The 16,723-nt window shown below is 44.4% G+C and overlaps 1 protein-coding gene across 1 annotated transcript in view; it reads right to left on the bottom strand.

The window, feature by feature from the left end:
• LOC139574227 (dystrophin-related protein 2-like) overlaps nt 1-16,723 on the bottom strand; it is a 189,233-nt gene that overhangs the window by 89,439 nt on the left and 83,071 nt on the right. The window contains exon 3 of the mRNA XM_071398595.1: nt 8,322-8,499. Within this exon, the coding sequence (XP_071254696.1) occupies nt 8,322-8,368 (47 nt within the window). The 5' untranslated portion in view covers nt 8,369-8,499. The remainder of the gene's footprint in view (nt 1-8,321; nt 8,500-16,723) is intronic.

The following is a 16,723-nucleotide window of genomic DNA, read 5'->3' as shown; positions in this document are numbered from 1 at the left end:
TTGAGGATTAAAAGGCTTCTGAAGTTTGTAATTTCCACTTCGAAATTTCAGACTTGATTTTCCCTAACAAAATCAACCCGTACCAAAATAAAAAATGAATGGTATGAGGCCGGAAGGTATGCTCTGTTCCTTTTTGATTTTCATTAGCACGTTGCACTTTCACTTTTTGTATTCTTTTGAGCATGGATTCAATTAAGTATAGTATTTTTGCATCTCGGCCTCCTTGGATTATTCCTTTTCATGGTTTTGAGTGCGAATACTTCTTGAACTCTACAGAGCTGTACAGTTTCTCTCTCACACACCGGCCACTTTTCTTTCTAGCCTGTGCACAAACCCTCACACTGGCTTTCTAATTAATTATAATCCACATAATAATTCACATTTCCTGTTGCTTGCAGGCCTCTTTTCCTGCTGTAGCAAACTGGCTCAAATTAAGATGCTACATCTCTGTGCACATCAGTGAATTCCCGGCAATTCACAGAGACGCTGTGGTCGTCCAAAACCTAACCTCCTCCACTTTGTTTCTAATCTTACCAAGAGCGTGTGATTTGTTTTGCACCACCCGACGAAGAGCGCTCCTACACAGCTCTGTCCAGTTTCATTCCTAGAATCTACACAACAAACAGCGAGTGGCCTGGTGGTTTTAAGCAATAAGACCCATGGGGTTGTTGTATATGGCCAATATACCACAGCTAAGGGCTGTTCTAAACCACGACGCAATGCGGAGTGCCTGGATACAGCCCTTAGCCGTGGCATATTGGCCATATACCACAAACCCCAGAGTTGCCTTATTTCTATTATAAACAGCTTACCAATATAATTAGAACAGTAAACAATTTGTTTTGTGTCATACCCGTGGTATATTTAAGCAATAACGCCCGAGGAGGTGTGGTATATGGCCAATATACCACGACTAAGGGCTGTTCTGATGCACGACGCAACACGGTGTGCCTGGACACAGCCCTTAGCTGTGGTATATTGGCCATAAATCACAAACCCACAAGGAGCCTTATTGCTATTATAAACTGGTTACCAATGTAATTAGAGCAGTATAACTAAATGTTCTGTAGGGCCAAGGAGCGTCTGATCTCATCCCTAGTCAATGTCCACACACTTACATTTCATACACATCATGTAAACACACATTACATACACACATGCCTTATGCTTTAATTCTCTTTTGACTCTTTTAATGAATACGTACCTCTCTATATTCTCTCATACCTTAGTCAGTTAACTGAATAACTCCAAACCTGTCCCATATCAGACATACTCCCTGAAATGTTACTAAGACGTGTCCATGTAAAATGACGGCAACATTTCCCCAGTACCTTGGTCTAGTAGTGTGACCTAGCCTTGATTCTACAGTCACAGTTCACATCAAGAGGGATTGTAATACAGGAGGCCTACTGGCCCCACGTTAGCCCCTAGATGTGATTATATTTGACAGAACCGACATGACTGGCAGCCCTGGCGTTATTAAAAGAATATGGTTTCATTTACGTAACCGATGCAAAATGAAAATGTACAAGTGAGCATTGTAACAATGCCAATTTATGACTTGTTAGCATTACAGAACCCCAGCAGCTCTTCTGTCAGGTTTCATATCAAACCTCAGGAGAACAAAGAGAGGATTCTTTACTGGCTGCTCCTGTCACACTACACCCTGGTGCTTGTTTATGGTGCCATATGCTGAGCACTTGATGGCTGCTTTTCCTTCACTCTGCGGTCCAACTCATCCCAAACCATCGGGTTGAGGTTGAGTGAGTGTGGGGGCCAGGTCATCTGATGCAGCACTCCATCATTCTCCTTCTTGGTCAAATAGCCCTTACACAGCCTGGAGGTGTGTTGTGTCATTGTCCTGATAGTCCCACTAAGCCCAAACCAGATGGGATGGCGTATCGCTGCAGAATGCTGTGGTAGCCATGCTGGTTAAGTGTGCCTTGAATTCTAAATAAATCACTGACAGTGTCACCAGCAAAGCACCCCCACACCATCACACCTCCTCCATGCTTCACGGTGGGAACCACACATGCAAAGATCATCCGTTCACCTACTCTGCGTCTCACAAAGACATGGCGGTTGCAACCAAAAATCTCAAATTTGGACTCCACCGGTGTAATGTCCATTCCTCATGTTTCTTGGCCCAAGCAAGTCTCTTCTTATTATTGGTGTCCTTTAGTAGTGGTTTCTTTGTAGTAATTCGACCATGAAGGCCTGATTCAGTCTCCTCTGAACAGTTGATGTGGAGATGTGTCTGTTACTTGAGCTGTTCTTGCCATGATATGGACTCGGTAGGGATATGTTTTGTCATATCCGTGGTATACAGTCTGATATACTACGTCTTACAGCCAATCAGCATACCAGGGATCGCAAGTCCCGGTTTATAATATTAAATAATGAATGGCTCCCTAATTCCCTGTTGAGTGTTCCACCCCGGTACGAGCCTGCATGGCACCATTCCCAAAAGATGCTGGAGCTGTGTCCCCTCCGTTTCTCTTAAACTTCATCTCGCGTCCCCTCCACTACCCGTATGACGCCAATGATACTCTCCCAAGCAGTAACAGGAATTATGTACAGTTACACACTCTAGTTTGCCCGAGTAGAACGAGACAGGCGAATCGACAAACATGGTTAAGCGAGGCAACTCATTAGGGAACCAATAAGAACATTTAAACACAACCCCCTGAGGCTACCAAAAACCTAATTCTGACACTAAAGAAACTATATTTACTGACAATGACATCCCACCCACACCAACTGACTAGATGATTGATGTCTGAATGATCCAATAATATTTAAATTCTTCCCACCTCTACTACCCCATTGGCCCGAGGGCTATTTTCACACTTGACCCTGAACTAATGTTGGATAGAAGGTCTATTCAGGAATCATTATCATGTAATTGGAGCGCAACAGAGCCTTTAGGGGCTAGGCCAAGCCAGGAGATACTGCAGGGAAGAGCTGGTGGAGGATAAAGTGGGGCACAACACTGACTGTAGTTAACACTGACTGACTATAGAGGGCACTGCCAGGATATGAGAGAGGAGGGAGGGAGGGACATACAAAGAGAGGGGGGAAGAGAGAGAACTACAGAGAGAAAGAGAGAGAGAACTACAGAGAGAGAGAGAGAGAGAGAGAACTACAGAGAGAGAGAGAGAGAGAGAGATAGAGCGAGGATGATGGAAAGGGACAAGAGTGAGAAAAAAACTACTGAGAGGCCTGCTATAACCCAGCCAGAACCCTGCTATAACCCAGACAGAACCCTGCTATAACCCAGCCAGAACCCTGCTATAACCCAGACAGAACCCTGCTATAACCCAGACAGAACCCTGCTATAACCCAGCCAGAACCCTGCTATAACCCAGCAAGAGGCCTGCTATAACCCAGCCAGAACCCTGCTATAACCCAGCCAGAGAACTGCTATAACCCAGCCAGAGGCCTGCTATAACCCAGCCAGAGGCCTGCTATAACCCAGCCAGAGGCCTGCTATAACCCAGCCAGAACCCTGCTATAACCCAGCCAGAACCCTGCTATAACCCAGCCAGAACCCTGCTATAACCCAGACAGAACCCTGCTATAACCCAGACAGAGGCCTGCTATAACCCAGACAGAACCCTGCTATAACCCAGACAGAACCCTGCTATAACCCAGACAGAACAGAGAATACAGAGACTTGCTCAGACACAGTGGATCAGAGCACAGGAGGGTGGCACTCTGAAATCATCCCAGCCATGCCATGTCTCCCTCCCTCCACGGGTACACACATTCCCAGCGTGCCAGTCTGCCACCCACGTCACCCCCAGAGGGCATTCTCCACAGGCCACAGTACGTCAGTGTTACACACACCACCAGAACAATAGCCCACTGTTGCAAGGGCGTAACAAAGACAACCTCTATAAACTTTTGTATCCTGATGATGAAGAGGATGATCAATAAGGTGGGCCTGACTGAAAGGCTTGGGACCATTCGGCCATCAATTCAGTTAGTAATTCGGATTGCATTGTTCACACACATTAAAATGGTCTCGTTCAAACGAGTAGCACTTTCCTCAAGCTCTCGGCACTTTACGTTGTAAGAAGGGTTCATGTGTCGCATCCTCCTGCAGTAGTAATTCATCTGATGTATACCTGTTTTATCACCACGCCTGAGGAAATCAAGTTTTTCCCATTCACATCCGTAATCATCTAGAGTTCACTATGACAGATATGTATACAGAATACCTATCAAATGGAGCTGTGGCTTCATTGATTTGAGTCTTAATCATAACAAAGCTCAAGCAACCAACCATTGCCTCAGCAACTGTATACAGTTTTTAACAATCACTTTGGCACTAATTTCCGAACCTTGTGGTCATTTTTCAAAACTCTAGACACAAAACTCAAAACGGTCATCACTTGTAACACAGCCTGTCCAATGTTCAAAACATTCCATTGTGCATTCATGTCTTTAAAAAAAACTTGCACTTGCAGAATCATTGTTTCAAATAACTAATTTCTCATGAAATACCATAGGAACATTCATTTTGATCACCCACACACAAGATACCGATAGTTTCACTGTGTAGTTGTTCGTACAATCATGAAATATTGTATTACAAAATATGTGATACATGTTTCATTATGCTACCACATGTAAATACATCACTGTAAAAGGACTAGTAGAGAGAATACTACAGACACAGTGGAATCATTGAACAAAATATGACATTTATTGATGAAATACAATAAAATCACAACATAGGTTTCTTTGAATCAAAACAAAAATAATTAGTAAAAAAAGAAAGAAAAGACAGTTAAAGGTCAACTGCAGTGTTCCTCACCTGGCTTACTGTAAAAAGCAAAACAAAAGATTGATTACTGTACTTCTATATTTCCATCAACTCTGTCTTGTTGATTTGGCAACAGGTTCTCATCCACATCACAATGGATGTTTTTATCAGCCAAACATCTTGGGAAGAATCTTCGGGCATGGCGAATCCAGGCCTGACACTGGTCTGCCATGATGTCATTGCATGTGTCATCCATGGCCTGGAGAAGGGTGGCTTGTTCGTGAGGGCGCCTATCATATACCTTCCACCTCCATGTGGAGAAAAATTCCTCAATCGGGTTAAGGAAAAGAGAGTATGGGGGTAAGTACAGGATGGTAAATTGTGGATGGGCCTGAAACCATGCTTGCACCATTTGAGCATGGTGGAACCTGACATTATCCCACACAATGACATAGGTCATGCCATCAGCTCTACAGACCTGATTTAGCTCATCAAGGAAGGTTACATTCGAACAGCGAATCACGTGGCTGCCTGCAACTCAATATATAGAGTATATAGAGTAGAGAGCTTTAGATGTTGTTCGACCAAACATTACAATGGGCAAGATGCGTAATCTAAGCAATTTTGACCGTGGTATGATTGTTGATGCCACACATGGTGATTCCAGCATCTCAGAAACAGCTGCCTTCCTGGGATTTTTACGCACTACAGTCTCTAGAGTTTACAGAGAATGGTGCGATAAACAAAACACATTCAGTGAGCGGCAGTTCTGTGGGCAAAACACCTTGTTAATGAGAGTGGTCAGAGGAGAATGTCCAGACTCATTCAAGCTAACAGAAAGGTCACAAATGCTCAAATAACAGCTGTTTAAAACAGTGGTGTGCAGAAGGGCATCTCTTAACGTACAACACCGTGAATAATTCAGGCTGTTGTGGAGGCAAAAGGGGGTCCTACCCAGTACTAGATAGGTGTACCTAATAAAGTGGCCGGTGACTGTACAGTAATGTCAAATCTGAAAACATGGTCTGGAAAAGTGGTACATGGGACCATAGAAACATTGTCTGATAAAGAATGATGATGAAATATTACATCCATAGATAATGTAGTCCATTTGGTTCATGTTCCACGGTAATTGGTGTCAATGGATCTCGTTAAACTTTCATGATCTAAACATTGAATATTGTTTGTCAGTTTCCATAAAACTATGCATTAAGAGTAATGCAACAGATCATTGTAATGAAATGAATAGACAGTCATCTCAGAACTAATGTGTGAATTGCATTTTGAAATGGTAATACTTTGATGTTAAGTTGTGTCAATTTGAACAGGTGATTTTAGTTCAATGAAGAAATTATCTTAGCTTGATGTGTATTGTATCCAAGCAATTGGAAAAAGTGTTAGTTTAGAAAAATTAGCATTTTGATCATTGGTTGAGAGTTTTGTGTCTAGAGTTTTGAAAAATGACATCAAGGTCCCGAAATTAGTGCCAAAGTGATTGTAAAAAGCTGTAATAAACACAACATAAATTACAGACTGCACTCCGTCTAGTCATTAGACTTTTTTTGTTGAAGAAAATATAATTACCTCTACTGGTGTGACTCACTGAGAGAAGAAGACACCGCTCTTAATGTCGACCTTCAGATTCTGTGAATTACCAAGCTTGGTGACGAGGGACTGAAGCTTGTCCACGTGTTTCAATGCACAGAGCATTCAAACGTAGGTGAGTAATAATCATTCAGCATTATGCCTTACAGATACTCTTGATGCACAGTGCCTACACACACAAAGAATGCTGATCGCCACAAAGAAGCTACTGTAGTCTACACAGGACCATGGTTGCAGTATGGTTTCTATGGTGACAGGCAGAAGCAGGAGAAGCAGGAAAGGCCTTGGCCAGTTAGTCATCAGGAGGACTTTAACTCCATAATTTCTCCCCCTCCTCCTCCTCTTTATATATCTGCCATTGGAACAGAGGCTCCAACACCACATATCCATCAAACCCTGACAAGCCATTATAAAAACCAACCTCCACTTGTCCAGGAGTTGGCACTCAGTCCTGTACACATCTCTCGGGGACATCTCTTGGCTTTCACGCTCCACTCGCTCTCCACTCATGACTGTTGTTGTAGCGATCTGTCTCTCTTTCGCTGTGGGCCAAATGATGTCAGAAGGGGTTGAGTGTGTGTGTGTGTGTGTGTGTGTGTGTGTGTGTGTGTGTGTGTGTGTGTGTGGTGTGTGGTGTGTTGTGTGTTGTGTGTTGTGTGTTGTGTGTGTGTGTGTGTGTGTGTGTGTGTGTGTGTGTGTGTGTGTGTGTGTGTGTGTGTGTGTGTGTGTGTGTGTGTGTGTGTGTGTGTGTGCGTCTGTGCAAGCGTACGTGTGTGCTACCACTGCAGGACATCCATAGAGATCTCATTACAATACGCTGCAGGGAGAACTGTCTTAACCAATATCCCCACTAATATATTCCTTCCTATGTCCCCTCTGGATGAATTGGGATGTTCGGGGTCAAGCTAGTAATTAAGGGATGCCAGCTGAATTGAAGACATACCAATGATATGCCAGGCATGGGCGCCTTCCAATTAAGCATCAAAGCAGTACTACAGTTGTTCCTAATTGTTTTGCCTATGCAGACCTCTCAAGTGTAACTTGGGGGGGGGGGGGGGGGGGTGGCGGGGGGTTGGCGAATCAGTATTAACCCACATATTATCCATAATGGCTAGGCCCACTCGGCGTTGGAAGAGAATATTTCATTTCGTGACAGCACATTATAGAGACAATGTTTTTTTAATTGTGGGAACAGCAGTGAACAAATTGGATTAACAGGTTAGAGACGCTAGTACAGAGAGGATATTAGAAATATCAACACCGCAAAAACATCGACGCATGAAGGACTCACAGCATGTTGTGAGAGCATGGTTTTGAAATATGTTTTCTTGAAGTTATTTTGTTGATTCTCTCCCACTGCCTAAAGTAAATGGCATTTTATTTGCATTGAAACCCAATGTAAAACGCATCCTACACCCATTGAAAACACAATGTAAAACGCATCCTACACCCACTGAAAACACAATGTAAAACGCATCCTACACCCATTGAAACCCAATGTAAAACGCATCCTACACCCACTGAAAACACAATGTAAAACGCATCCTACACCCATTGAAACCCAATGTAAAACGCATCCTACACCCATTGAAAACACAATGTAAAACGCATCCTACACCCATTGAAAACACAATGTAAAACGCATCCTACACCCATTGAAACCCAATGTAAAACGCATCCTACACCCACTGAAAACACAATGTAAAACGCATCCTACACCCATTGAAACCCAATGTAAAACGCATCCTACACCCATTGAAACCCAATGTGAAACACATTCTTCACCCATTGAAACCCAATGTGAAACACATCCTACACCCATTGAAAACACAATGTAAAACACATTCTTCACCCATTGAAACCCAGTGCACAGCACACTCCCATTGAAACCCAATGTAAAACAGAATCCTAACCCCATTGAACCCCATTGTAAGCAGCCTCTTACCGGATGTTGAGGGACTTGCGTTTGATCTCGTTCCAGCAGAGGTTCATGTCTCCAGACGCGTGGTGCCCTCCCAGCCTGCTACACTCCGTCCCCACCACTCCGTCCTCCTGCCCTTCAGGATCCACCGTGGACTGGCAGGGCACACAGTGGCATCCCGGCCACCCAGGCCGTCCCGCAGCTACACACACACACACACAACACAGAATACACCCACATTAGCACACGAGCCTTTATCATTGTAACGTACGGTATCATATCGTATCGTTTCATACGTGCACTCATGAATAGGGCACTGCGTTTTACCCGAACATTGTAACATCACCAGGATAAAGTCAAAGCCCTACTCTTATACATGTCTACACTTGGATGTGTTGGCAAATACACGTGCATACAGCCAAACCTGTGACGCATGAAAGATTTATAACAGCGATTCCGTTCGGTACATTATTCCATTGCATTAAGCAACAGCAGCACAGCCGGAAACCTTTCTCTCAGACTGGAGAGGCTCTGAGAGGGACCTGGCCCTGCTGCTGGAAGTGAAAGGCAACAGGGATTCAGTTCACACTACACCCACTCACACACAGACATGCACACACACACACGCACGCGCACACACACAAACACACACACACAGCTACTTCTCTAGCTCTATAGACTGCTGCAACCGGGATGCTTTGCCAAAAACTACTTTCGCCTGAAATGTGTCATGGGAGAACTTTGGTTGCAGTGTCAACATTTTAAGCAAAATACACTCCCTCCTGAGAGAGAGGGGGGAGAAAGAAAGAGAGAGAGAGAGAGAGAGAGAGAGAGAGAGAGAGAGAGAGAGAGAGAGAGAGAGCATTAGACTCGCAGGAGGCTCATCACCTATCCACAGGCATACAGTATGTCGCTCCTCTCTCTCCCTCTCTCTCCCTTTCTGTCTGCCTCTCATTGTTGAGACAGCCCTCTGTTTGTTCAAGGGTAATTTCTCCATCTTGTATTAATCACCATCTCGCTCTCTCTCCTCCTCTTCCTCTGTATAATCCACTGATGGGATGATTAATCCTCTCTCTCTCTCTTCATGGTTCATCAGACATGTGGATAGGAGTTCAGATACTGTTAATACCTAAAATACACACAGGCTCACTGGAACTCCAGCGATTGAACCTTATTAAAATCACCAGCAACGTGAGCAGCCAACAGGACCTTTTCCCCGGCTTAGCCTAATATTGCTGAGCAATTATGACTGTACACAGACGGACCATAATAACACACCACATGGCGATACAGAGTGATATGGAGCGGGATGACCATGTTTTGTTTGTTTACTTGATGGCAAATTGAGCTGAATCAACAGAAAGCTCATCAACAACAGCAGTAGCGGATGAACTGCGCCCCTGGCTATGGCTTATAGGAAGGCGTTTCTCCAGCCAATGTGAAGCGGAGCCTTGTGTTAGTCATGCCGGAACACTGGGCTGGCCTGGGCTCTCCGTCTTCCTCTCCTTTCTCTGTGTCCAGACCGGTGGCCAAAGAACGGACACAGAGACAGGCCCTGGCATGGTCACTGGCAAATGTGTCAGGCAGGAGCACCAGCACCAGACCAACATACGCACGCATGCACTCACAACACACAGATACACACACACACAACTAACACACAACTAACTCACTTGATTTGATTTGACACACAAACCACTGAAAATCATGGACAAACTTGCTCCCTTTCGTACACACAGACTCACACACACATACACACATACTATATTCCCCAAAACAATTACATAGTATAAATTCAGTAAGGTAACTTACATGAACTCATGTTACACAAATGGACACATGGGTATGATTTTCTGTCTGCTTCAAAACACAGGTATATCTCTAGACATATACTATTGGCGGTCTTGACTCAGTGTTGTATCTGATGATCGCTGAAGCACTCTTCTGTTTTCCCAAGAGGGCTGAGCCTGTGTGGGGAGCACTGAAGTTTACCGGTAAGCTCTTCGCCTCATGCTGCAGCACTAGGCTGCATTCCTTTTGTTGCTTTGGCAAGGATTCTCACCTAGACCGTATTGAATAAAAACAGTTTCGCACCGATTCCTAAAATCACCACCATTTCAAAACGCAGCTCATCAATGTACTTCAACATATTTCGCATCCATTGGCCAGGGTTTATCCAAAATGTACTCAAAAGCTTCTGCGTATTTGCCCAAGATGAGAAATAAACCAGATCAAATGCATTCCAAGACGAGACACCGTTTTTTCCTCATCTCCCAGACAGAAGACAACTAACTGTTTAACTACGCAGATGAAACTGCCGGCTGATCAAAGGACTGACAGTAGCTCTAACTCTTGTCTACACACGTACGTACAACACCTTGATAATACACTCCAGGTATGAACGCCACCACTTCTCTCAGATCTGCTTATCTGAGAAGCAGCAGGGCAATATCTCCAGACGCTAGCGCTACAACAGTGTTCCTATTCGCTATAATACCATTACTATTACACCACCGTATTTCTTGTTACACTGTTTATACACACCGCCTGCATTTATATACTGGGTTCTTGACATGTTTCACTGTAATATATCTACTTCTTTACACATCATTCTTAATATATCTTTTTTGATATACAGTATACACGCATAGACTGCTTTTGGATTACTGATAAAGTGTTATTTGGCTTGTGGATTCGTTCTGACATTCTTGATTTCTTGTTTCTAGTTTTCTTCTATTCATGGTGTCATGTCATCATTTCAATGGTGAAAGGGGAAATGCCCAAGTCATTATGTTGTCTGCTATCGATAACATTACACAACTTCCTCATGCAGCGAAGCTACGGTCATAAGGTTACCTGCACTTATATTTTCCTACTAGCACTGGATGCACTGATAACTCCTTTATTGAGGGAAAAATGTACCTACTACGACTGTGTTACATGTCAGTCGCTCTGGATAAGAGCATCTGCTAAATTACTCAAATGTCAACTCACGTTGAGCCCGAGTGTATATCTTTTATAATATAAGCCTAGACACGCAGCGCTGTAGTGTATACATGATCAGATTATTAGGGGCGTTTGAAGATGTTTTGGAGCAGGAGCAAGGAAAAGGCTGTCTCCAGCTGTTGAGGGTTTAGTTTGGGAGTCCATCATTCAGCTCCATATCCAGGGGCCTTCTCAATGCTCTGACATCAAAAGATGCTCCAGGGAATGCTGCTTCGCATTCTTCTTCCTGGCAGTATAGTAGTTAGGTCATTTCCAGCAAGTCGACCCGGGAAAGAAACACAACTGGGAGAATTTTTCTTTGGTGCATTTGGGAACAGAGTGGAAAAAGGTCAAGAGGAAAGGATTGAAAACACATCCTGCTCTGCTGTGCACACACACAAACAACCACTCATTGTAGTGGCTTGGCATTATGGTTCTTGTGGTCCTTTGTAGCTCAGTTGGTAGAGCATGGCGCGTGTAAATCCAGGGTAGTGGGTTTGATTCCTGGGAACACCCATATGTAAAATGTATACACGCATGAATGTAAGTCGATTTAGATGAAAGCGTCTGTTAAATGGCATAAATTATCATATTCGTTTTTGATTATTATGTGTGTACTTGTTTGACATTTATACTGGACTATTGAGCTAGTAACACAAGCATTTCGCTGCACCCGCTGTAACAACTGTGTATGCGACCAATAAACTTTGATTCAATTTTAAGAGGGATTCCACACTATTCTCAAAGTGACATTTGTCCTGTCTATAGCCTGCAGAGAATGGAGGGAATGCAGTAATGGCTTTGGTGAAGAGAGTGTGAGGAGGGTGCTGTGGGGACACAGAGCGACAGAGGCTCCCTCTCCGGTCAAGGAACTTATTGTCGCTGCACATTCCTCATCCCAGCAACCTGGTCCTCTACTCCTACAAACTAGGCCTAGGAAAAGGCCATCTGCCCAGTGTCTTCAATCACCCACCTTCAGTGACGTACAGGCTACAGTTTCGTGCGGTGGTCTATCGAAAGCATTTTGGAATTTCCCTATGGTCCCTCAAGATTAACGGGGAAGGGAGCCTTGTGACCTCTCTGCCGAAACAACGCACTCATCTTTGGAGACGAAACAACGTGCTGGAGCTCTCGCATGGGTTAAACTGCATTGCTGCTAGAGATTAGGTATATACTCTCCTCCTTCCTCTCCATCCAGACCAGAGAAAGTTACTGGCCAAAGCTCTATCAGAAGACTAATGCCATAGTCCAGTCTTAAACCAATGATGAGTCCTGATCCCCCATCTAGGAATCACTGTACTGAAATGACCACGATGCAACGGTACACAGAGTGACACCCTGAATAGATCTGCCACGCACCACAGGCAGTATCCACCGGGACACGGCTTAAGACTCTGTGGCTGCGAATTTTGTTATGTCACAGCCTAACACAGCCTTATAACACAACCTTGGCTAGAACAACTAAATACCAGGCCAACACAGACTTAGATAGAGAATGGGCATCCAGTTTGTGTGGGGGGTCCAGTTTGTGTGTGTGTGCGTGCTTGCGTGCGTGTGTGTGTGTGTGTGTGTGTGTGTGTGTGTGTGTGTGTGTGTGTGTGTGTGTGTGTGTGTGTGTGTGTGTGTGTGTGTGTGTGTGTGTGTGTGTGTGTGTGTGTGTGTGTGTGTGTGTGTGTGTGTGTGTGTGTGTCACATGTCTATCTATTCACAGAGAATTGAGTTGGAGCCTCCTCCTGTAGCAGCTGCCTGATGGGGGTTAGTGGTGCCTCTATCTCCATGCTCCACTGCCCCATATCCCATATCCCCCCAATGGCCACCAGTTTGAGCTGACCGAGCCGCCAGGAAAAACCCAGCAGCCCTAGAGTTTGCTCACGCTCACGCAGGACAGAGGAAAGAGAGAGCATAGGAGAAAGAGAGTGTGAGAGAGGGGAGAGAAAGAGAAGAGAGAGAAATAGGAGAGAGATGAGAGTCAAGCCATCCCCCCCCAACCTCACAGCTGCAACTGTCACACACTACTGGAGTGAGTGAAGGAGCTCCCGTGACAGGCTCGCAAAGGCTGACACAACACACACACACACACGAATGCACACACGCACGCCCACTGCATGTCCATGTGCACACACACGTACAGTAGGGGCCACAAACTAGCTCTCACAGTCTCATGTCAGAATGAAACGTTCATCCATGTTTCTCAAAAGTCCCATTTTTAAGTTGTTCCAAACATCAGATTCTGAAGTGTTGAAGGTTACGTTAACTCTGAATTGTTACGGTTAGGGTTAAGCTTAGGCATTAACTCTGAATTATTCAGGTTAGGGTTATGTTTAGGTATTAACTCCAAAATGTTAAGGTTGGGCATTAACTCCGAATAGTTAAGGTAAGGGTTAAGGTTTGGGATAGGCTTAAAACTAAATGATTAAAAACAACTTTCTATCACTGGATTCAAACTTGCAACCTTATGATCCAGAGGCAGATGCTTACACCCATCCACCATGCCCTAATGAAACCGAAACCTACTTGAAGGTAACAGCGCTTACTGTTGCCCCTAGTGTCTGCTTTCCACGTCATCTCCCGACCTCCTCAGACATGGATGGACGTCAACTACTGACTTGTATCACGGGTGACCTGGCTGTGGCAACAACCTGTCAAAATGGAGATATTCCCCCTGAAAGTGGCAGCAGCCCTCCCAGCTCTGACTGGTCCTTCTCTCCAGAGGAACACAGACGTGATGTGGACCACCGAGAAAAGCAGACAGGAGAAAGGAAGCGTTTAAATTCACCGACCCCCCCCCCTTCCCGGCCTCCCCCTCTTCCACCGAATGATTTTGACCTCCAGTCTCACATCATTATCCTTCCAACACTATTATACTTTCAATGACAAACAGTCTTTTGTAACTTTCCTCGTTGCTCAAACATACCACACAACATACTAGTTTATGGGTGCTCTGCCCTTGCTGCGTTGGTTTCTAAAGAGCTCAGCGTTTTGAAATTAGACCCTCATTAGCATGAGCAGTCATTATCCAGTGTAGAAGGCACAGGAGCAGATACAGTATGTTATTGGAGCACTCTAGCCCTGCGCTCTTCCCGATGCGTCGTTCACATCAGGTGAACAATTGCTCATGTTTTATTCATGCGTCTGTGAGCTAAGCTCCATGAAGTGCTTGAGGGGCAACAGTCAAACTTCCACTGACTACATGATGTGTGTGTGTGTGTGTGTGTGTGTGTGTGTGTGTGTGTGTGTGTGTGTGTGTGTGTGTGTGTGTGTGTGTGTGTGTGTGTGTGTGTGTGTGTGTGTGTGTGTGTGTGTGTGTGTGTGTGTGTGTGTGTGTGTGTGTGTCCTTTGCCTGGCCCCTGCCCTCTCCCCACAGGTGCTGACTTCAGAGGTGACATACCATAAAACTTCAATTAAACGCTGAGTCTCAAATAGCTGCCTGTACCTTTTAATAGCCAGGCAAGGGCACACATTTCAACAAATAAATGCCTGTTTCAAATAAACGCTGGATCTAAATTAATTGTTTACGAGGTCACCATGAATTACCATAAATTGTTTTCAAGGTTTAATGTTTGATTTGATGCATTAAATAATTCAGTAATGACAAAAAAATATTACGGCAATCAGACATTTTTATCGCCAGGAAGAAACTGCTAGCCATAGAGAGCAATAGTAGTGTCGTCTTTTTGTAGGCACTAACTCATCACTAACTCCGCCATGGTTCGTTGGACAAAGCCTATGGAGGATGAAGGCCAAAAAAAAGGTCTGTGGTAAACACAGGTTCAGGAGATCTTATACGTTTTGTTGTATGAGACAATCTTCATCAGCTAATGTATTTTTTTGTGAATTTTGAAGCATTTATGTAATCAGAAAAAGCAAACAAACAAACAAAACAAACATAAAGGCTTCATAATTCATAAAGTTCATGTTAACTGATATTATCTCATAGAACAAAAGGTATACATCTCCTTCGCTTGTGTTAACCTCAGCCTTTATTTTTGGCGCTTATTCCAAAACCCTATTCTTTCCCGATTCATTTTCCCTATAGGAATGGCTGAACGAAGGTTACGTACAGTGCATTCAAAAAGTATTCAGACCCCTTCCCTTTTTCCAAATTTTGTAATATTACAGCCTTATGCTAAAATGGATTTTAAAATTTTTTCCCTAATCAATCTACCCACAATACTCCATAATGACAAAGCGAAAAACATGTTTTTAGAATTGTTTGCAAATGTAAAAAAATAATAAAAAAAAATACAGAAATACCTTTTTTACATAAGTATTCAGACCCTTTGCTATAATACTCTAAATTGAGCTCAGGTGCCTCCTGTTTCCATTGATCATCCTTGGGATGTCAATTAAATTGATTGGACAAGATACACACCCATATAAGGTAACACAGTTGACAGTGCATGTCAGAGCAAAAGCCAAGCCATGAGGTCAAAGGAATTACGCCGAGACAGGATTGTGTCGAGGCACAGATCTGCGGAAGGGTACCAAAACATTTCTGCAGCACTGAAGGTCCCAAAGAACACAGTGGCTTCGATCATTCTTTTTTGTTGTTGTAATTTTTACTTCCTTTTTCTTCCCAATTTGGTGATTACGATCTTGTCTCATCGCTGCAACTCCCCAGCCTGCATGCGCCTGGCCCGCCACAAGGAGTCACTAGAGCGCAATGAGCCAAGTAAAGCCCCCGCTGCCAAACCCTCCTTTAACCCGGACGACACTGGGCCAATTGTGCACCGCCCTATGGGACTCCGGTAATGAACCCCAGGCTGTGGTGACGCCATAACACTACAATACAGTGCCTTAGAACACTGTGCCACTCGGGAGGATGGCCTCCATCATTCTTAAATGGAAGAATTTTGGAACCACCAAGACTCTTCCTAGAGCTGGCTGCCAGCCAAACTGAGCAATCAGGGGAAGGATCTTGGTCAGGGAGGTGACCAAGAACCCAATTGTCAGGCTGACAAAGTTACTCTGTGGAGATGGGAGAATCTTCCAGAAGGGCAACCATCTCTGCAGCACTCCAACAATCCGTCCTTTATGATAGAGTGGCCAGACGGAAGCCACTCCTCAGTAAAAAAGGCTGACACATGACAGCCCGCTTGGAGTTTGGCAAAAGGTACCTAAAGGACTCTCATACCATGAAAAACAAGATTGTCTGGTCTGATGAAACCATGATTGCACTCTTTGGCATGAATGCCAAGCGTCACGTCTGGAGGAAACCTGGCACCATCCCTACGGTGAAGCATGGTGGTGGTAGTATCATGCTGAGGGGACGATGCATCCCCCAGAGGGGGGAATATGGTCATCAGATAGGGAGGACAGTACTGTGGCCTTCATCCCCTCCAGGCGTGCTAAGCGCATGCGTTCGCCAAAGGCGGCGCAGGCTAAACAACCATTGGGTTCTCTAACCGCTGTCTGTACGTGATCTAACCCAAGACAGGTCA

Source organism: Salvelinus alpinus, chromosome 4 (genome assembly GCF_045679555.1).
Source record: "Salvelinus alpinus chromosome 4, SLU_Salpinus.1, whole genome shotgun sequence".
Classification (NCBI taxonomy): Eukaryota; Metazoa; Chordata; class Actinopteri; order Salmoniformes; family Salmonidae; genus Salvelinus; species Salvelinus alpinus.
This window is presented reverse-complemented; position numbering and strand designations above follow the sequence as displayed.